We start from the raw sequence: 22414 nt of genomic DNA on the forward strand, positions 1-22414 counted from the left end.
TAGTTGTCAAAAATATAAATTATTATTTATTAACTCTCCAAACTCAGATTACAAAATGATCAAGAAATAAATAATGACATCAATAAGACTTTATTGATCCCCAAGGAGGACATTTAAAGTAAAGTAACATATATAAAATCTATCTTCTGTGCCAAAGAGCTCCATTTTTGTCACAGTGAGCTCCAAATGCGGATTAATCCGCCGCTGAAAATAGTACCCAAAAAAGCATGATTTCCACCTGCTTGAATGAGGTCTGTAAAAAACTACAGTGACCAGCTGTTTTATTAATGTGTCTTTGTGTGTGTGTGTGTGTGTGTGTGTGCGTGTGTGTGTGTGTGTGTGCGTGTGTGTGTGCGTGTGTGTGTGTGTGTGTGTGTGTGTGTGTGTTACAGGGCTTCCTCCCACCCCGGTCCAGCTGTTGTATCCGGTGTCCCGCTTCAGCAACGTGAAGTCGCTGCAGCATCTCTGTCGCTTCTGCATCCGACAAATGGTCCGCATCGACCACATCCAGGAGCTTCCACTGCCCAGGTAGTCACATGACATGTGTTAGAATGCTAATGCTGTAGCATATGCTAAAGCTGTAGCATATGCCAATGCTGTAGCATATGCTAACGCTGAGCGATTCCACACTAACCTTCTCCCAGAAACTCTGGGAGAAGGTTGATTTTTGATTTATTCCCCCTCCATGTTTCTCCTCACCTTTCCTCCAGACCGCTACTTTCCTACCTGAGTAAGTTTTATTACTACGACCCCGAGGAGGAGACGTACCTGTCAATCAAGAGCATCCGGAGGGCGGCGGGCGGCGAGCAACAGGCCGAGTCACAGACGTAGCAGCAGAGATCTACTCAGCTCAAGTGAGTGTCGGTTCAGTACATTAAAAAATATTTTTAGGCTATGAAGCTGAACGGATTTAGGTGTAGCAGAGGTGTGAGAAGTACTTGATGAGATACTTGTGTTCAAAAAGAATCTGGTAGAAGTACTGATTCTACTTATTTACTGTGTAAAAGTACAGGTTCTGAATTGTACTGAAAGTTTAAAGTAAAAAGTATCCGTATGAAGGACATTTTTACTGGCTGTTTTCTTTGCAACGCTAACTGAATCCCTCGTCATATTAATAATACAAATTATAATCAATAATTCTCCTCAAATGCATTAAAACTAAAGTAACAAGTAGAACGTACAGATGTTTGTTTTAATATGTAGGAAGGAAAATACAAAAGTACTCAGTACAAGATACCTGACATATCTACTTAAGTACACTAACAAAGTATTTGTGCTACTTCCCATCTTTGTATTGTACTTTTTACTCCACTACATTAATCCGACAACTGGAGTTCTTTATATTTATAGATAATGATGTAGCTCCTGAATGGGACCGTAACTGTAATAAATAAAGTTTGTGTTAAGCAGTTTGAAAATAAAACGTACACTCATCATGTGACTGTAACGATTAAAACGTGACTTTTCTTTCAGAGCAGCTTTAACTCTGGAAACCTGCATCTCTGTCCAGGTTTCTGTATGGAGGACTGATCTGTACTGGTCTGCCAGTCTTCCAGCATCAGCCAATCAGAGTCCTTGGATGCCCTGTCGCGTCTCCAGCTGGACTTGGATGGACCCGCCTCTCTCTCTCTCTCTCTCTCTCTCTCTCTCTGTCTCTCTCTCTCTCTCTCTCTCCACTTGGACAAGCAGAAACGAGGGACGAGTGTTTGCAGTTGGACGACGACGGCGGCGGGAACAAAAAAAAGCGGTCAATGAGACGTTTGGGTGCGGAGGACTCGGCCTCGTCTTTGGAGCGACCGCAGAGACGGTGTCGGTTTGAAACAAAAAAATGGAGCATTACAAACTTTGATTTCGCAAAAAAACTTTTCCCCGAAGTTACTGAACTTTTAAAAAAAAAAACACGATGCACTGGTCGATTTGTACAACTGTCGTTTGCTGCCGTTTTTTTCCTTCCATGCCGTCAAAATAAAAAAGAGGTTTCTGGGTTAAAAGATTGCCCTCCAGGGGGCGATGTGTGCACACGGAGGCAGGGCGGCGTCGGGACCTACCTGGAAATAAACAGAATCAAAACGGTAACTACAGAGCTCACATAATGCTAATGCTAATTAAAAAAAAATAATAATCAAAATTGACTGAAAGACTCAATTTTACCAGAAGCACTTCTTTTATGCGGAACGGATTTGATGAAATCTTGATGAACAAATTCAAGTTTATACTTAAACACCTCCACCTTTTGGATGTTTTGATTGATTGATTTAGTTTTTTGCCGGATATTTGTCATTTCATTTCCAATCGAGCAATTTATTCCGAAGTTGGGATTTTTTTATTGGTTAACGAGAGATGAGCTCCGTCACACTGATGTCGTGTTAACATCGGAGTTGCTAACGTGTAAATGTATTTGTTGTATCAAATGAAGAAACGGGCAGATTTTCGAGCCCTTATATCTGCAAGTCCACCGACAACAACCCATAAATAAAACTCAATCAATTTCCTCCCAGCACGTAGCTCGCTAGCCGCGTAGAAAAATGACTTCCAACATTTGTAATCTCACCTAAAAAGCAGAATCTATTTGATTCTCGTTAGTCTTTTTCCGATCCAAAAAATCTCCAATGGCGACTACGACTCTCAAGTTAAGTTTCAAGGGTATTTTTTTTGCGTTTTTTTGTGCGTGACTGGCGTCCAACTTCGTGTCGACAACCAAACTTAAGAAGGTTCAGAAAAAAACTATCGGAGTTATCGGTTGTTATTTTGAAATCGTACAAACAGCCGTGTTTATTAACACCGAGATGCGTCCGATACTCACAGCTCCTCACGTCCCGGTCGTTGCATTGCATTCTGGTCTATTGAGGCTCCCGCCGGTAGGTTATTTGGTATCGGTATTTCAACACGTAACAGTCGCTGTTTACATTTGGCGCGTGTTCGTAGGAAATAGGGAAGAATAAACCAAAGATGAAAAAAAACAACGAAACTCATTGGAATTGAAGGCAAAATAAGGCTTTTTTTTAAATGTTAATTTAATTTAATTTATTTATTTATTTATTTTCTTCATCAGGACGGTCCTTATGTGCGACGCCGTATTAGGGCCACCTTAGGAAAAAAATTAATAAATCGGAGCCGAGAGACGGGGGCAATATTCAGAGAAAAAAATTGCAAATTTAAGAGTTTAGAAATTGGCAAATTTGTGCGTCTATTACGATGCTAACAACCGGCATCTATGCTAGCTAACGTCCCATGAATGTAGATTTATGTTTGTTATGAATCATCCCAACGTGTGACATCACCTCGTTAAGGTCCTTAGGGTGATGATGTTGATGCTTATTGTTGCTTTTATTTATATGGGTTCAATTTGTCATCTTATGGTGTTTTATTGATCGGGGCGGTTGGGCTAAGATGACAGCAGTAGCTTTCACTTGTTGTCATAGCAACGGCAAACATCCGGTGTTAGTGGAACCAAGTAACTACTTGTTTATATATCGGCTATATATATATATATATATATATATATAACTTTTTTTCTCAGAACATAGCTCACCTCTCTCGGCTCCGTTTATATATGATTATACTCCATTATATACACACACACACACACACACAGTGGCCCTAATATTATAAAGTAGGAAATCGGCTACTTTATAAAATAGTGAATTTGCAACTTTTTCTCTCAATATTGTCCCCCTCTCTCTGCTCAGATTTTTTTCCCAACAGTGGCCCTGATACGCCGCCGTACTTATGATTAATGCAGTTATTCCTTTTTTTTTTATTCCAACCAAAAATAGTTTTGTGAATCAAAGACAAACTCTACTGGGGAATTTATGAGCTTCATTTCTTTTCCCACAATGCCCTGCCTCGGAGTGTGTGTGTGTGTGTGTGTGTGTGTGTGTGTCTCTGCCATGACTCATCTCTCTTACCGGTCAAGTTTTATTTGTTGAAATGCCCAGGTGTATTTTGCTGAAGCTCAGCGTTTTCAGTAAAAAAAAAGAAAAAAAGAAACAAAAATAAAAACATTGGTGTGTGGCATTGTTTTTTTGTTGTTGCTGTTTTTGTTTTGTGTTTTTATATATCAATAAGATCGATACCACAGTCTGAATATGTTTTCAGGTTTTTTTTTATTGTGATATCAAAAGAAATAAAGGGCCATGGTCAGGATTTTAGAAACGTTGAGGTCATGTGTCCCACAACCACAAACAAACAGTGTGTTATTATTTAGTCAACATTGTCTCTAAATAATAATAAACATGTATGCGTCTTGACAAAAAACATTTCTGGACATGAGGTCCAACTTACTCTTTGTTTTCCCAGAGCTTTCAACCGTCATGTGCTGCTCAGTTGTCATGGAGATGTGACCGAATGAATGGATGAACTGAAGTATAGATCACCATGGCAACCGAACAAATGCAGCATGATGCGGCTGAAAAAGCTTCAGAAACAGAGTCGGTTGGACTTTTGTGATGAGAATTTCTTTTTTTTGTGTCAAGCTGCTGTTTCTGAGTTCAAGAATGGGTTCAATGTTTAAGAGCGGTTTTCTCAGGTACTCAAATTAATTCATTTTAATGTTCTTTTTAAACTGAGAAGTATTCTGTGTAGATATATGAGTCACACAGTAGGACGTATGTAATCCCCCTTTATCTATTCATCAAAAAAGGAGAAAGAAGGACATTTTTTGAGTTGTGACCTCAGTGCCTCTTCTACACACATCACACGTACGTTTCTAACGACATCACCGTTATTTCAAGCCTGCTCGTTAACAAATAAGCTTGTTAATCAGCAGGATGTCTGCGTGACTTATATGGTTATGGTAATTGGACCAATTACTACGCCGAATACGTTGCTGATTAATTGTTCCGTCGATTAAATTGTTGTAAAAAAAATGCCTGACACAAGTTCCCAGAGTCAAATGTGACTTCTTCAAAAGCCTCTTTTTTAAAAAATGTATTGTTATGCACACAACAATCATGGATCTAGAGATGATCAGCTTACTATCACATAAACAGTGGTGGAAGAAGTATTTAATGAAATATTCTTACTTAAACATACCACAGTGTGTAGAAATACTCTGTTACATGTACAAGTAGGCTCAAAGTCAAAAATCTAAAGCATCAAAATACTAATTATTAATACTAATTATGCAGGGTGGCCTATCTCGGAATAATATTACTGGAAATCCAGACACCTAACTCCTCTCAGATATAAATTAATATTATATATTTATGTACAGTATATATACATCAATAGAGCTATAGTCTCTGTCGAACATTATGATCACATCACAGCATTCAAAAAGTCTCATAGCCGTCCTTGGTGGCTCTCAGTCTGCCACCCTGTTGCTACGACGATCTTTTTATCACAGTCCCACCCTTTATACCCCTTACACCTCAACTTACGTCGTTAAAGAAAGAAAAAAGAGGGGATGTCTACCGATTCACAAGTATTTATCGATTATCAATGCTTAATGCATACTAATTGTATTATGATAGATAGATAGATCGATAGAGAGAGAGATAGACAGACAGGTAGGTAGGTAGGCAGGTATAGGTAGGTAGGTAGGTATAGGTAGGTAGGTAGGTATAGGTAGGTAGGTAGGCAGGTAGGTAGGTATAGGTAGGTAGGTAGGTAGGGTAGGTAGGTAGGTAGGTAGGTAGGCAGGTATAGGTAGGTAGGCAGGTATAGGTAGGTAGGTAGGTATAGGTAGGTAGGTAGGTAGGTAGGTAGGTAGGCAGGTATAGGTAGGTAGGTAGGTAGGTAGGTATAGGTAGGTAGGTAGGGTAGGTAGGTAGGTAGGTAGGTAGGCAGGTATAGGTAGGTAGGTAGGTATAGGTAGGTAGGTAGGTAGGTATAGGTAGGTAGGTAGGTAGGTAGGTAGGCAGGTATAGGTAGGTAGGTAGGTAGGTAGGTAGGTAGGTAGGTAGGCAGGTATAGGTAGGTAGGTAGGGTAGGTAGGTAGGTAGGTAGGTAGGTAGGTAGGTAGGTAGGTAGGCAGGTATAGGTAGGCAGGTAGGCAGGTATAGGTAGGTAGGTAGGTATAGGTAGGCAGGTATAGGTAGGTAGGTAGGTAGGTAGGCAGGTATAGGTAGGTAGGTAGGTAGGTAGGTAGGTAGGTAGGTAGGTAGGTAGGTAGGTAGGCAGGTATAGGTAGGTAGGTAGGGTAGGTAGGTAGGTAGGTAGGTAGGTAGGTAGGTAGGTAGGTAGGTAGGTAGGTAGGTAGGCAGGCAGGTATAGGTAGGCAGGTAGGCAGGTATAGGTAGGTAGGTAGGTAGGTAGGTAGGTAGGTAGGTAGGTATAGGTAGGTAGGTAGGTAGGTAGGTAGGTAGGTAGGTAGGTAGGTAGGTAGGTAGGCAGGCAGGTAGGTAGGGTAGGCAGGTAGGGTAGGTCCCGAACCAGTTTCTGTTCGGAGGTTAACACTCCACGTTTTTTTTAGTTTTTAATTTTAACTGCAGCTATTCTCTTTGAAATGTTGGAGGCTGTATACTCTCGACTGCTCTCTCTGGCTCGCTCTTGAAGCCTGTTAAGCGAAAAAAAGGGAGATATCCCAGTTTTAATTATTATGCAGCTCTTAGACTGGGGGGTCTGGGGAGAAGGTGATAGACTGTATCTGCATCCTCCTCCAACCACCAACTACAGCACACTCGAGGTGAAGAGGGAGAAAGTACTTTAACTGAAAGCAGGACTCTTGTTTCCAAAGCACTTAAAAAAAACCTGATGGAGGATGCACTGTGGGGAGAAACACACACGAGTGTTTGGGGGAGGGGGAGGGGGCTAAAAGGGCCTGTATGAGATGTGGATGTGAAAAGAGTCACAGGTTTATGATCCAATGAGAAACAGGGACAGCTTATCATTAGCCTGCATGTTGGCTGAAAGTGCTGCAGGCCAGCTCAGCTCAGACGGGACTGACAGCCACCACTGGAGGGGGGTACTAGAACCCAGAGGGGTACTTTGGAGTACTGCAGGCAGGGGGTACTCAAGACATTTTATATGGAGATATTTTATTTTTTATATCAATAAAAAAAATCAAAACATCCTCAAGGTCATATTGATAATATGTTTATTTAAACGAATCATTAAAAAAACAAACATCCACAGAGCTTTTAGAAACTGTCAAAGTCATTTTCCGTTTTTTTTACCCCAAAGACTCTTGACCCTGACTACGCAGAGATACCACGTGATACCAACGTCATTATTCTATTGATTCACAAGCGCTAGAAGCGCTTTGTATAGCACCTTTAAAAACAAAGTGTTTACCAAGTGCTTTGACAGACAAAGCACATACACAGCTTATAATTATATATAATTATAAAATTATAAATGATATTATAATTCACAATAATTGACTGAAAGTCATCACAGGCAAATATATGAGAAACACAACATTTTTAAACAGGTCACAAATTACCGACTCAATAAAAAAAGTGATTGGCGACTCACAACTCATACGGTTGTCAATCTTGTTCTGACCGCCCCTCGATAATCCCATTCGTCGCGAGGGACGTCAGTGAAAGCGTACCCCCCCGCTGTGATAGGCTCCTCGCCTCGTTTTCGGCTTGCCCTTTGGAAACGCCCCCCAACGGGCGAAATCTCGACATCCCATTGGTCGAGCCTTCTTCCGTCGAGCGACGTGCGAATATGTCGCGCCGCGACTGGCTCGGTTGAGTTTCAGTCATGCGAACCTCTTGCGCTCATTGGTCATCGTGTCTGCCGCTCACGGCGCCATTGTCCGCGGATTGGTGCAAGCAGCGCGGGCGGATTCCTCCCGGTGGGGCTTCGGTGTTCAAGGCTCACGGAGAGCGAATGTCGTCATGAGCGGTGGGTAGGAATTAAAACATTGGTGTTTATATTACATTCTACTTCGTAAATCGTTATATTTGCGTTGGACGGGAAAGCACTGGGCATTACGCGGTACGAATAACTGTGTTTTTACAAATGCTTCTCGGGCTGGTTTGTGAACCAAAATGAGCAAATGCACTTCCGGAAAAGGGGCTGCCTTTTTTTTCTTAACGTTATCAAAGAGAGTTTGACTCGCTAGCTACGCGTCAGGCTAGCCAAAAATATGCGAGTTGTTATCTGTGGTCCTTTGACTGGTCCCCCACCCCCAGTGAATTCACCCCCCCTCCCTTCAGCCCATTTATTTCACAATAAAATACAGAGGTGGTGCAAGTATCGGCCCCGTGTTGGTTCGTTTATGAGTAGAAATTAAACTGCACTCTCGCTCTAAATCAGCTTTGGCTAGCTAGCTAGCCACTTCAGCCTACCTCTATAGTTAGCTTGCCACTTCAGCTAACTAGCTCGCATGCTAACTAGTTAGCATGCTAACGTTAGCTGGTTGCTACAGCGGATCGAACCAACTGTGTTTTTGATGGCGGCGCTATTTTAAAGGCCGCACTGTTTTCTTTCCCCCCGTGTTGTGTGTTTACTGGAAGAAGCACTCAGATATTGTACTTTTAATGTATTTTAAAATAGCACCGTGCACCCGTTGAAATACTCTGAAGTAAAAGTACATAAGTATAAGCGTTCAGTAGTTCTTGCGCTACTGAAAGAAATGCAGACTGAACCATTGCAGAATCACATTATAGAAGTATGACTGCGATAATAATTATTGTATGACCAAAGAGTTAATGTGGAACTCATCTAAACTACTTTCAGTAGTTTGTACGCGTGCTGCAAATCCTTGAAAACGCTTGAATTTTAATGTGGTGTTTTCCAGGTTTGGAAAGTGCTTGGATTTTGAAGTGCTTGAAATGTGTATTCTAGGTGATGACATATATGATATAACACAGAGAAAGAAGATCTCCACATTTGAGGGACTGAAAACAGCATTTTCTGACATTTCTGCGTGAAAATGGACTTTTGGATAGACTTTGGAGAAGGTGTAGGAACCCTGTACTTTAGTTACTGCTGGCTAGCCTAATCCATAACGCATACTTGTTAATTAGTGGATTCATATTTTTGCATTGATAATCTCAATCTGGAAAGCGATCAAATAAATGCAGGTGAAATACAATGTTTCCCTCTGAGAGGTAGTGGACTAGAAGTATACAGTGGGAATACTCAAGTAAAGTATAAGTGCTTCTAAATGGCACTTATTGCGTAGTATTTGTGTACCTAGTGACATTCACGTGTGTGTGTTGCATTACTGCCATGGCCTAAAGAAACCTTTGGTGCTGGTTGTGTTATTGTTTCAGGTAGTGCACAATGTTGTGAAGCTCTCTGCTTAGTTTTTGCAGCAGTTGATTGATGTGAACTGAAATCCAAAGTGGATTTATTTTTCATTCTAAAAGTACCTATAGTTGTCTTTGTTAACATGTGAATAACTAAACACTAAGTGAGACCCCATCCATTTCCTCATTTAGTTCACATTATATACACTTTTTTTCATGTGGTAGTCCTAATAAATGTCCTCTGGTTTGACATTATTCGTATTAATATTTAATAAAGGATTTGTCAGACAAAGAAGAAACACACCTATGCTTAACCATTATCAGTTTGTCCCTGATTATATTTCCACGACAAATGTAATCCATTTTAAATGTCATTCTTGTGACTTTTCATAAAAATTGGGTTATATTCATTATAATTACTATCAAACTTGATGGAACAAAACTATTTACATGTGGATAGTGATATTACTCTTGCTTTTTTCCCTTTGCCGTTTGCTTATATGCAAAAATATCAGTGGTGGAATACAACCAATTATATTTACTCAAGCACTTGTACTTGCATACAAATTCATGGTACTTGTACCTTTTTTTTTCTCCATTGCTTGCAACTTTATACCCCATCTCCACTAGATCTCAGAGGGAAATGTTGAACGTCTTCTAAACTATGTCTGTCTGACAGCTTGAGTTACTTTCTAGATGAGAGTTTTTTCATTCAGTCCGGTGCTAACCACTGTATCTCCGGATGTGTTGATTTTGAATGTTTGTGATGAAACTCAAGGATGAAGTATTTCCTTTTATGTGTTCTTGGAGTAAGAGATGTACATTCTCCCACTTCTTTAAGCAAAAAACAGGGCTGTTTTTTTTTGTTGAGCTCATGAAACTGATACTTAATATTAATACAGAAACATCAGATGAGTAAAACACTGTCAGGGAACATTTTAATGGCAAACATGTATCTCAGCCAGGGGGGCAGATTAGTGGCTCAGCATGTTGTGGTATTCCGGTGTGAAAGTTTTTTTGTGGGCCGCTGCATTTCTAACAGTTTGACTGCATGAGGCAGGCGGCTCTAACGGAGTCAACAGTTCCTGTTTGGTCTGCTGATTAGCAGCAGCAACACAGAGTTCACTCCCAGTCAGGCTAAAGTTCAGCTTTGAGGTTACTGAATTAGCGGGTTACTGTCATGGACTCTTTTTTTGTGTGTGATTTAAGCGCTTCCATCAGAAATTACCAACACATTATATTTATCTGTATTTCACTGCGGTTATAATGAAGCTCCAGTTTTTCTTTTATTGCTATTGCATTCACAGAGCTGAGCATATTTTCTTTCTGCAAAAGAAATACATGCAGATCTTTGACAACCTGTCATATATGAAGATTATTTTTAAACCTGTTTTTACAAATTTCTCCATCCAAACAAAGACTCCAGGTTTCTGGAGGCGACATGTCCCCCTGCTGAGTTTCATAAATCAAACCAAACTGTAAATGTTTTATTATCATGTATTCATACAGAATAGCGTGTCAATATTGTTCTTGTGGTGTTCCATACAAACAGGAATGTCATTTCCAGCTCAATCTTTTTTTTTCTTTCTCTTTTAAATGTTTTTCATTCAGATTATCAGACGAATCTTTGAGGATTCTGGAAATATTTTCACAACAGTTGGAAAAGTACTGTACTGCTTTTATTATTTTACAGAAAGGACAATCATCTTTTATAGTTAATGCTGTTTTTAATGAAAAACATTCAATCTTTATAATGTAATCATTAAAAAAAGGATAGGATAAATAAAGTGTGGCCGTACTTTCTGACATGATAGTTCATGTATTTGAAAAAAAAATCTCTGTTTTCCACTTCTCTAGCTATGATAGTGAGCTAAAGAGCTTATGTTACGATATTCACCATTATCCTGATAAAGAAAACTCTGTGATTAACTCATTGTAAGATCCACGTCGTGTAGTACGTGTTGCTTTTCCTCCTCTAGCTGAAAGGTAATTTCTTATATATATAAATAAATAAACAACAACAGATGCTTAGATCTGTGACTTAAATCTAACATTCTGCTTTTAGCATGCACACCCTGCTCTAATTTATTGCTCATCTCTTTGCAGTCCCTGTACATCTACCGTGAATCGGTACCTTTTTTTTCCTTGTGCACTTATGGCTTGTGTTGCCGGTTGCCAGAGCGACCAACGCTCCGCGGCCATCATGTGGTTGTACGTGTCACCAGCTGTTGGATTTTGAAGGCCAGCTGACGTGCCTTGAGCTCAGCTAAGTGTGTGTGGCTGTTAAGTTCATTGAGGCTGTGTGACTCCCGTCATCACTCATGAACCCAGTTGGGCTCATTTTGATCCACGAGTCAGCACTCCAGTCATAGACATTTTATTCCAAATTTTATTATTTTATACTGCTGTCTGGAGCCCAGTGTGAGGACATATTTCAATTACACCATTTAGAACAGGTTGAAAATAACACATTTATACTGCGATCCAGAAAACGGCAGGGTTTTTTGCCCAAACTGTGTTGCCTTAGCAGAAAGGGGAGAGACTTTTGTTCACCCATATAATCCATTTTCAATCACATTGCTTAAATTTGCATTATGTAACTTCCTTCCCTTCAAGCTAGCATGACATGGGGCGTTTTTTTACACGGAGAGAATACCCCCTCAATATGCCGCCATCTCACTGTTAACACTGAACTTTGGTTTGCGGCCACAGTGTGTCCTTTAACACAAGCTTTGGGGGAACTAGAGAGGGTGACGTGTGACACATCAGCGTTGGCGATAGTGTTAATAAATAAGCATCATAAATATGATTATGCTGAGGAAACTAAAACAACAATGGAAGGTGAACCGAGAGTTGAGTTCAGGGTCGGTACGGGTGCTGAAAATCCTTGAAAACACTTTTTTTAGTGTGGTGTTTTCAAGGTTTGAAAGGTGCTTGGATGTAGAATAAAGGTCTTGAAATGTGTGTTGTATGTGATGACATCTATGATAGAACAGAGAGAAGAAGATCTCCATATCTGAGGGACTGAAAACAGCATTTTCTGACATTTCTTTATGAAAAATGACTTTTGATGATGAACAGATGATGAAAATAGTTGGTGATTATATTTCTGTGGATCTGTTAGTGGAATTAGTTTTCCTTTCATTTGTGGTCCTTCTGTAAAAAGCTGTCTCCAAACATCATGTTGGTTGTTTAGAGGACAATAACATCTCATTTAATGTGATGAACAAGTGACATAATAAGTAGACTGAATACTGACCATTGGATTGGTACAAATATGGAGTTTACCACAGCTGGAAGGGGCTGGAAAAGCATGGAAATGCACCTGGAAATGCTTGAAAATGCTGGACCTTTTACAGTAACGACATTGAGAGAAGAAAGGGACTACAGTTGATTGCAGGGTCGAAGAGGGTTAAAAAAAAAAATTTGTGTACAAGCTGCATTGCAGTTCAGGCAACAATGCCCAGTGGAATAGGTCACTCAGTGTAAACTCCTGTAGACCACTTTGCTGTGACAGTAACGGCCTCGGCCTCCTTTGGCCATTAGGCTGCGTCGCCTGCTTCTCAAGATTTACCCTGCTCTAAAACTACTGGGCAGCCTGCCCTAAATGTACTTATGTCGACTGTCTTAACAGAAATATAATATGCTCAATAAATTAAGCCCCCCCCCGACACACACACACACACGATGGCCACGATAGCCATACTTTGTTATGCTAGTTCCATTCTACATCGGGTTTTGGGTGTATCAAAATGAAGGTAAACTGCTTGCAGCAGTAGCATTAAACATTACACTGGAGAGCGACTTTTACAGAGCTTTTTCAATCAATGAGCGAGAAAAAAAAACATGATTCTAAGGTCTTGACCAATCAGATTCGACTGTAAATTAAGGACATCCCTAGTGAAATGCATTTAAAAATATAAAAAGGTTAGCTACTGAATAGGACGTAAACTTCGGCCCTTTTAATGGTTCAACATTGAGTTATAGAAGGAAGAACAGATGTGAGTTATACTCCACTATATTTAACAGTGAATGCTCATAATTAGAGTGATTAACAGCCTAATTTGCGTCACCAATGATGCCTAAAGATCATAATTACGCCTTAGCTTCTGTCTTTGTAGGAACGTCCTGCGATGTCCTTGAACGACCACAACTACTGAAAATAGACGCCCGCGGGCTGAATCTGACTCTGCTGCTGTGTGTGTTTGTGTGTTTGTTTTTCCAGAACAACAGGACAGCATGGCCACCACTGTTGCTGTCAGTCCCAGTGAATACCTCCAGCCCTCCACCGCTTCCACACAAGTGAGTAACAGCCAGATGTCGCGTCCCGCTGCCGTCTGCACTCTGGTTGCACCGCTGCACTCTGCTGACATCATTATCTCCATTAGCCCGCGGCGCCTTCGCGTGTCAGCCACCGACTCTCCCTTATTTTAAATAAACGAAAGCAGAGTTTTCTTCTTCTCTTTCTTGTGATGCTAGACTTTAAATGTGGATGTACAGTTTTGACCTTTTGGGAACTTTATGTGTAACAAAATAATCATAGCGTGATATGCCTTGTTTATGTGCCACGGCCCAAGCGTTGGGCCGCGGCACTGTCAATTTTCCTCTGTAATACTATTCGAATATCATTCCATATTTTGTTTCAATATTCAAATTAAATATCAATATGTCATGCTCAAATTCAGCCTATTATTAATATTAACTACACAACACAGGCTTATACGTTGCCAATGCCATTATCGGCAATGTGGTTGTTTGACTTTCTGTCCACTAGAGGGCGTTAAACCAATAAATATGTTGAGTTACCAACAGGTGACAGTTTTCTACATAAGTAATTATTAAGAAAGTAAAACAACCACATTCTCCTGGGGACGCTGTGTCCCCGTTGCCATGGCTACGCCCTCCTCGTCTCACCGTCAGCTCTACGTACATCCTGCTGCTGGACTCGTTCCTGATGAATAAGCCGACGGAGACGCGGGTCGATCTAGCTAGCACTAAGCAGCATGGTCATGATGTCATCGCTTCTAGAGCTCCGTCCGTATCTCTGTTTCATATCACCGAGTGCTGCCGGGCGTTAACCTTTTGTGTGTTATCTCCGTGATGCGCCGCTGTCGCTACTTCTGATAGTGCGATGTGATTCAGAAAACTTTATTGTTCATCAGACTTCATGTGTGAAAAGCATCCGTTTATGCAGGTAGGCCAAGGTCAGGAGGGCCAGATTTGCTAACGTTGGATTAGTATTGATTTTTTTAACTATTCAAATGATATTTAATTCCTTGATTCATTCCAACAGCTCTAATGCAGACTGTGTTGTTCCGTGCAGGACGCCCAGCCCTCTCCTCTGGCCCTCTTGGCTGCCACCTGCAGTAAAATCGGCCCTCCCGCCGCTCAGGCTCCCATCTCCTCTCCTCCAGCGCAGCCACAGCCCCGCAGGCTCCTCCCCATAAAGCCGGCGCCGATCGCCCCGGCTCCGCCCAAAAACCTGGGTTTCCTCTCCGCCAAGGGGAATGTGATCCAGCTGCCTGCCGGCCTGGGCTCCACGGCCCCCGGCAGCCCCATCGTGCTCACCATCCAGCAGAGCCCGGCCCGCACCAACGCCTCGGCCCCCGCCAACATCCAGTACCAGATGATGCCGCAGATCCAAGGTGCCCAGACTATCCAGGTGATGCAGCAGGGGGGTCAGATCCAGCTCATACCTGGCACCAACCAGGCCATCATCACCGCACCCATGACGGTACCGGCCGCCGCCGCCACTCCGGTCACGCCGCAGAAGACTGTGGCCATCAAGCCCTCCCCAAAGATGCGTAAATCCAACAACTGTGCCGCGAACATGGTGCAGCTGCCCGGCGGGCTCACGCTGCCGCTCAACGTGGCGACCGGGGAGGTGGGCGGAACTCAGTTCATCACAGAGACGGCGGCCGCCCCGCCCACCCCGGGAAAGGGACGGCGAGGGAGGAAGAAGAAAGTGGTTCTGGCTGCTTATCCTCCGCCTCCTGCACAGACTGCCTCGCCACCGCCAGAGCAGATGGAGACCATCCTGATAGAAGCTGGTGACAACATCATCCAGGTACATATGACAGTAAAAAGCAACAGAATATACACGTTATATTTGATTTATTTCTACTATCATCAAGTGGTGTGTCGGAAAACATTCTGAACATAATTTGCAAACACAGGGTTTGCTCCTGACTTGAGAAAACGTTCAGTATGTGTGATGAATTCTTCTTCTTGTGTGTATTCAGCCAACAGTTCACTTAGATTCCCATTTTAATGAATATAATTTCTTCTCCCCACCGCGTTCAGACCAGTTCAGAGTGTACCGCTGAGTAGACGCGACCACAAATGATTGTAGACAAAAAAAAAAAAAACAAAGGATGTGTTCAACGTGAATTTTTAGACATTTGTGATTTTTGTTATATATTATTGTTATTATTATTATTATTATTATTAATGATTATTGACAATAATCAATTATGATACCGTTAAATGAATTAAAATAATCATTATTAATATTCTATTGTTTTCCCTGTAGTAACCTCTCCCGTCTCTGTTTGCAGGCAGGAAACAACCTACTGATCGTACAGAGTCCCGGGCAGCCGGCTATGGTGCAGCAGGTCCAGCTGGTCCAGTCCAAACCGGAGTCTCAGGTGGTTCAAATCCCCCAGCAGGCCTTGAAGGTGGTCCAGGCCGCCTCCGCCACATTACCCCCCGTCCCACAGAGACAGTCGGTCCCCTCGAGCTTGCAAGTCACCCAGACGGACCCGACACCGACACAGGTATCCATTCAGACGTGCTTATCTGATCTTTTAACTTCTCTTATCGTATCATATCATATCTTATCTTCTTTTATCTTATATTTTTTCTGATCTTATCTTATCTTAGAATATCATCTCTTATCATATCCTATCTTATTTTATATCTTATTTTATTATATATTATCTTATCTCACTCATTCAAAGCTGCTGCAAAAAGTGACTGAAAATCAAAACGATCACTCAAAGCAACGCTAGAGCTAAGTTATTTAACACGTCACTAAGCATTCAATCATTTTATTCATATTCAGATTTAAACCTAATTTCCAATAATTCTATTTTTGAATTCTTTGTAATAATAATTATCTGTGGATTATAATCCTGTCTAGAAGTGTGTTAGCTATTAAACTCAGATTTAGATTTTTATCCATCCTAGAAGTCTTACTCTTTACTTTTTGCGACCAGCGATATAAAGCACAAATCCCACCGTTTAAATAATACTTCTTTCCCCTCAGATCCTCTTCAAAACCGCCTCGGGCGAGTGGCAGACCGTTCAGATCCAGGATTCGTGCTCCACGACGACAAGCCCAACCACTTCGGTCGCCACCTCGCCGCTGGCCGGCACTAAGAGGACGCCGGCGGGGGGGCGCAAGGAGCGGACGCTGGCAAAAATCGCTCCGGCGGGGGGGATGATGTCGTTGAACACGTCGCAGCTCTCCTCGACGACGCAAGCGGTCCAGACGATCAGCATCAACGGGGTCCAAGTCCAGGGAGTTCCCGTCACCATCACCAACGCAGGGGGTGAGTTGTCTGTTGGTTGTGTACTTTCTGTTGGTTGTGTACTTTCTGTTGGTTGTGTACTTTCTGTTGGTTGTGTACTTCGTGTAAAGCACAAGGCAATGTCAGCAATGTCTTTTCTTTTTTCTCTTTATTTATTATTCAATTTTTTATTGAAATCGAAGAACATTATACAGCACAACATGCATACATCGTTTTCTTTTTCTTACAACTGTAACAGAATAAAATGATTTAACACATAATGTACCAACTGACAAAAGTGGATTTAGACACATAAATACAGTACTTGATGAATCACGCATGAATCAACAAAACAAGAACAGAAGGACAGACAAAGAGGTATTTAAGGACATTTAATAACACAAACAAATAATTAAAATCTATTAAAACTAACTAACTAGGAGCATACTACCCTCCTACAGTGGCTCTGATATGCCGTACTCTTAATTATACAACAGTAAATATTTACTTGAATATTTTGCTCTTGAAGGATATCAAAATAAAACTCAAAATTTTTTTTAGATAAAATGCAGTTACATTTAGACATATTTGGTCCCATAATTGCCATAAAATGTCCCCGAGGGTTGATAAAGGATGGAGTTTACTGAGTGCCAAATCCAGCTATGATTCACGATACTCAGATTTTCTTCTCATAAAGCAGGAATAACAACAACAAATCTCCCCCTGTTTAAAACATATTTCCAACTCTCCCCTTTCACGTGTCATTTAAACATGAATTATAATTTCGTTCCCTTTTGACTCGTGGCAGTTGGCCGGTAGCTTACTTTTTTTTAAGCTACCGTTTGGCAGCTCTGCCTGGAGCCCCGCTGTGTCTCTTACAGTCTGTCTGTGTTTGTCAGGCCAGCAGCACCTGACGGTGCAGACGATGCAGGGCGGAGGGCTCCAGCTGGCGGCGACGCCGGGCCAGCCGGCCATCCAGGTGGATCAGACCCTCACCCTGGAGCTGCCCAGCCAGCCGGGGGAGAAGAAGCGACGCATGGCCTGCACCTGCCCCAACTGTAAAGACGCAGACAAGAGGTGAGTGTGGCAAAGGAAAACTGAAAATCAATATCACATTCCTACAATTTTACTACAATGTTCTGGCTATGTGCTGGATGACACATTTAAATAAAGAGGGAAGTAGTGTCTGAGGGTTATAAGGCTGTAAATGGGTTTACTGATGAGGAGAGGTGGGAGAAATAATCCATTCCTTGATGCATCGTGATGCTTTGCTGAATGATTCTGAATTGATTCAGGAAAGTCTATGATTGATTATTATTTATTTTTTAATTTTTCAATCTTAACACATTTTATATATAAGCGGTAGACGATGGATGGAAGGAACACATTTTATAAAAGTAGTGAGGTGGGTAATTTTCGACCCGGAGGACTCGGGTGTTTACAGAATATGAGGACATCACAAGTCCACTTGGATGTGTTTGAATGCTCGGCTCTACTCTTGAAACTCCCGTGCTGTGCTGTGTAGGCCCGGCGAGGTGGGGAAGAGGAAGCACATCTGCCACGTCGCCGGCTGTGAGAAGACGTTCAGGAAAACGTCGCTGCTCAGAGCTCACGTCCGGCTGCACACCGGCGAGAGGCCCTTCGTCTGCAACTGGGTTTTCTGTGGGAAACGTTTCACACGCAGCGACGAGCTGCAGCGGCACGCCAGGACGCACACAGGTCTGTATGCTGAAGAACACACACAATCATCATCATCAATCATCATCATCAATCATCATGGGTTCGTACGGGTGCTGGAAATCCTTGAAAACAATTGAATGTTAGTGTGGTGTTTCCAAGGTTTGAAAAGTGCTTGGATTCAGAATAAAGGTCTTGAAATGTGTGTTGTATGTGATGACATCTATGATAGAACAGAGAAAAGAAGATCTCCATATTTGAGGGACTGAAAACAGCATTTTCTGACATTTCTTTATGAAAAATGACTTTTGATGATGAACAGATGATGAAAATAGTTGGTGATTATATTTCTGTGGATCTGTTAGTGGAATTAGTTTTCCTTTCATTTGTGGTCCTTCTGTAAAAAGCTGTCTCCAAACATCATGTTGGTTGTTTAGAGGACAATAACATCTCATTTAATGTGATGAACAAGTGACATAATAAGTAGACTGAATACTGACCATTGGATTGGTACAAATATGGAGTTTACCACAGCTGGAAGGTGCTGGAAAAGCATGGGAATGCACCTTGAAATGCTTGAAAGTGCTTGAATTTGACTTTGGAAAATGTGTCTTTTTGTCTCCCTCTGCAGGAGACAAGCGCTTCGAGTGCAGCCAGTGTCAGAAACGCTTCATGAGGAGCGACCACCTGACGAAGCATTACAAGACTCACATAAACACAAAGAACCTGTGAGCTGCTGGCGTGCCGAGCGTATACGTGGACAAAAAACTCTCCGAAAAACGAATGACTGTATTGGAGGAAGGAAGGGGGGAAAGTGGAGGAGGCGACACCGAGGGAGTGTCTGTGACTTATACCCTTAACGGGTTATTACTCCAAAAGAAAAAGAAATGAAAAAAGCTCCCTGTATCCCCCCCCACCCTCTAGGACACTGTGTACCGTGGTGTACAAAGAAATCCTTCCTGGTGGACTTCAAACTGATCCAGCAAATTTATTAATAATAGTTTATCTTTTTGTTTTTTCTCTGGTCTGAGCGGAGGCCAAAACCAGCTCTGACTGAACGCGTGAAGATGACAAACTCTGCTCCGCTTATTTATGAACGTCTCTGTGGGAAAGAATGTGCACGGAATTATTCAAACACCGAGACCACGGGGCTGCAGTCGCAGCGTCCCGCGCTTTTATTTTGTTTTTCTTCGCACTAAATCCGGCTTGTTTTTTTTTTTATTATTATTTGTTTGTTTGTTGTGGAACATCGGGAGCTACCCCAGAAATTCGGCTTCCAGCACCAAAATAAGAAAACGAATACAAAGTTGTTTTGTTAATTTAACAGATATTTGTTTTACCAACCTGTCCAGGGGTGTACCTTCGGCCAAATGTGTCAGCTGGGACAGCCCCCCCCCCCGGACCCTGAATGCAGGCTAGGTGGTTGACGATGGTTGGATGGATTTGTTTTACCTCAGTGAAGAATGGTAATTTTGATTTGAGCTATAGTGTTTAAAAGGGTTTAAAACATGCCCCCCCACCCCCTTCCCCCCCAAAGAAAAGTTGGGGATCACCACATAAAAAACTCCCCTCACAAGATTTTTTGAAAACCTTTTATAAGTTTACATTGGCTATTTTTAAAGTGTGTACGCGTTCTATTATACATAATATTGATAATGATAATAAACTATTTATAAAAAATTTTCCTGACAATATGTTAGAAATTGATTAACAAAGGAGGTATGTAGAAAAACGACATAAAAGAAATGAGACTTGAAGTTAAAAACAGGAGGCTGAACGTTTTATAGAAGAAATACAAAGACAAATAAAAAAACAAACATTTTATTTAAATTTTTAGCACATTTGCTTTTAGCGGACCGGGTTTAACGTGGCGTTCAGGGCCAGAAGTCACTGTGCCTTAAGAGTTGTCTTTCAAATTTTGAAACCAATTTCTAAACAACGGGCAAAAAAAATCGCAAAGCTGAGATTCGAGATCTTGATGAAGATCCTGACTCCTACTGGATCTAAATGCGAACGTCGAAAATTTGAATCAAATGTCACACTCAAATGTGGTGAAGCACAGCAATGTTTCAAATATTGTCTTTGTGCCTGGTTGATGGAGCATTATCGAGACAGTTTTCATGAACATTAAGGAAACCGCAAGTCTTCTATCCTGATTAGGTACATCAATGGAAAGTGATAGAGGACCTTGAGTCGTTCCTTGCGGAACACCACAGTTGTTCTGATTAACCAAGATCGAATGCTGTGAAGTAGGATGCCACCTTTTCATCGGGCGCTGGTGAGAAGTTGTTTGTAACATCTCGGACAGTCAGAGCAGCTCGACTCGCACCTGACTGACATTCCTCGGAAACATTCGTCAAAGAGGTGGAGGAAACGCCGTTAAAGGGCGTTGCTTTTTTTCTGTTGAAGCTGGACAGTTAAAGTCTCCTTCATCGACGAGATGCGACCATTGTTGGCGGATTGTGTCGTGTAAGGAGAACGAGGATTTTCACACATTATACGTATGTATACTACCTAAGATTATCTACCTTTTTTAGATAAGTACTGCAAAAATTGTTTTCTGCTTCTTTGATTTCCTGTCTGGTCCACGGGGATCAGCTGATACCCCTTTTTTTTCTTCAAAAAGTTAAAAAAATAATGTCAAAGAGTTCTCTTGAGTCTCCGGGGTGCGAAGGATTTAATCCAGTGAAATATTAGCGATCACCCCGGTGATAATCCCTGCAGGTACGCTATGTCTTAGGGCTGGGTATCGAACCCTCGATACGTTCAGCACTGAAATGTTTCCTCACGGCAGCGAGTATCGAAGCTGTCAAGTATTTGGAAGGATTCATACTCCATTTGTTCTTTTATCACATAGTTCCTGATTTACATAGACACTTTTAGACCCATGTTCTTTTTAGGTCTCGGAAAGCCTGCGTTTTTGGACATTTCATTTTAACTTAACTTCAACTTTTATTGAATGAAAAATGTTTTTTTTTCACTTGCATTTTCATTGTGGCGTATATTAAAAAAAACACACAAAAACATGTTTATACTTCAAAAAGTAAGGTATCCAAAAAAAAAAAAAAAGAGTATGATACCCAGCCCTACTTACACTGTGTGTACTAACATATAAGTAACTAAATTCCAGGGTGTGTGTGTGTGTATATATGTATCTATGTGTGTGTACACGCGTACACACACATAGATACATATACATATATATGATCAGATTTCCAGTTGTTTGGCCTGACTTGACAATCGTCCCAAAATGAAAAAGAAAAATCTTTTCTCAGGCCTTTTTGATCGGTTACTTTGTACATGTGTTTTCTGTTTTCTAGCTATGTGATAGCTTTAATTCTGAATAAACACGTTGCGTTAATAAACAGGTGAGCAGCATTCGGCCTCCTGTACAGTATTCACACAAGTTACTTAAATATATTTTTTCTTGCTTTACAAAAAAACAGTGTTGCTCATGTCGGCTTTGAAGTCTGAAATTGAGTCTGAAGTTCCTTTTTAAATTAAAGAAACGAACCGACTTGTTAAATTAGTTTTTTTTTTTTTTTTTTTTTCTGTTTTTGTCAAATCGGCCGGCGGACAGCAGGTAGCGGCTTCACGTCTGTGTTGAGTGTTTCAATACTGTGACATTCATGTTAGAAACGGATGGTGCCGCTTTGCTTAACATCCAACAACTTTGATCAACAGCAAAAAAAAAAGAAAAAAAAAAGCTAAAGTCAGATTGATTTTTCCGAGCACTTTGAAACCAGTTCTCCTCAAAGCGCTTCACTTGGGGAGGGGGGAGGGGGGAGGGGGGATACGGATAAACGTAAAGCTTACATGTAGGTGGCCAATATTTGGTGTATTTTTTTCAAGAAAATGTCTGAAGACATGCGATGCCATTGTTAGGATGGAAAGACAAAGAGTCTGCTCATATTTATGTTTGTACTTTATGTCTGAATATGTAAATACGGTTGCGTGTCTGGTGGGACGCAGTAAATGTAGGATATTGGAACACAGAAGTCACGCTGCCTAGTGTCGTGGTTGGCGTGGCGACGCCTGAAGGAAATGGACTCTGTACAGTGTGTAAGGAATAAAATA

At 41.4% G+C, this 22414-nt stretch overlaps 2 protein-coding genes across 4 annotated transcripts in view; both read left to right on the forward strand.

Moving 5' to 3' along the window:
* Positions 1 to 2636, forward strand: part of socs7 (suppressor of cytokine signaling 7) — a 15952-nt gene extending 13316 nt beyond the window's left edge. For both annotated transcript variants that reach the window (XM_084002919.1, XM_084002920.1), the window contains 3 exons: positions 393 to 528; positions 711 to 854; positions 1511 to 2636. In XM_084002919.1, coding sequence (XP_083859045.1) covers positions 393 to 528; positions 711 to 831 — 257 coding nt within the window. In that variant the 3' untranslated portion in view covers positions 832 to 854; positions 1511 to 2636. The remainder of the gene's footprint in view (positions 1 to 392; positions 529 to 710; positions 855 to 1510) is intronic.
* Positions 2637 to 7723: 5087 nt separating this feature from the next.
* sp2 (sp2 transcription factor) lies at positions 7724 to 20954 on the forward strand. 2 transcript variants are annotated; one of them, XM_084002937.1, is made up of 8 exons: positions 7724 to 7797; positions 13375 to 13451; positions 14473 to 15216; positions 15707 to 15925; positions 16417 to 16702; positions 17560 to 17737; positions 18186 to 18379; positions 18969 to 20954. In XM_084002937.1, the coding sequence occupies exons 1-8, from the start codon at positions 7791 to 7793 to the stop codon at positions 19067 to 19069; spliced, it is 1806 nt and encodes a 601-aa protein (XP_083859063.1). In that variant the 5' UTR covers positions 7724 to 7790; the 3' UTR covers positions 19070 to 20954. The 2 variants fall into 2 exon arrangements, with proteins under 2 accessions (XP_083859063.1, XP_083859064.1); XM_084002938.1 differs by having other exon boundaries at positions 7762 to 7890.
* The last annotated feature ends 1460 nt before the right edge of the window (positions 20955 to 22414 follow it).

This window comes from Eutrigla gurnardus (assembly GCF_963514095.1).
Source record: "Eutrigla gurnardus genome assembly, chromosome: 3".
NCBI lineage: Eukaryota > Metazoa > Chordata > Actinopteri > Perciformes > Triglidae > Eutrigla > Eutrigla gurnardus.

Bases quoted from the DNA above. Each gene is read 5' to 3' on its own strand.
- sp2 (XM_084002937.1), top strand. The intron at 16,703-17,559 runs GTGAGTTGTCTG...TGTGTTTGTCAG, and splicing joins CACCATCACCAACGCAGGGG to GCCAGCAGCACCTGACGGTG. The intron at 18,380-18,968 runs GTCTGTATGCTG...CTCCCTCTGCAG, and splicing joins GCACGCCAGGACGCACACAG to GAGACAAGCGCTTCGAGTGC.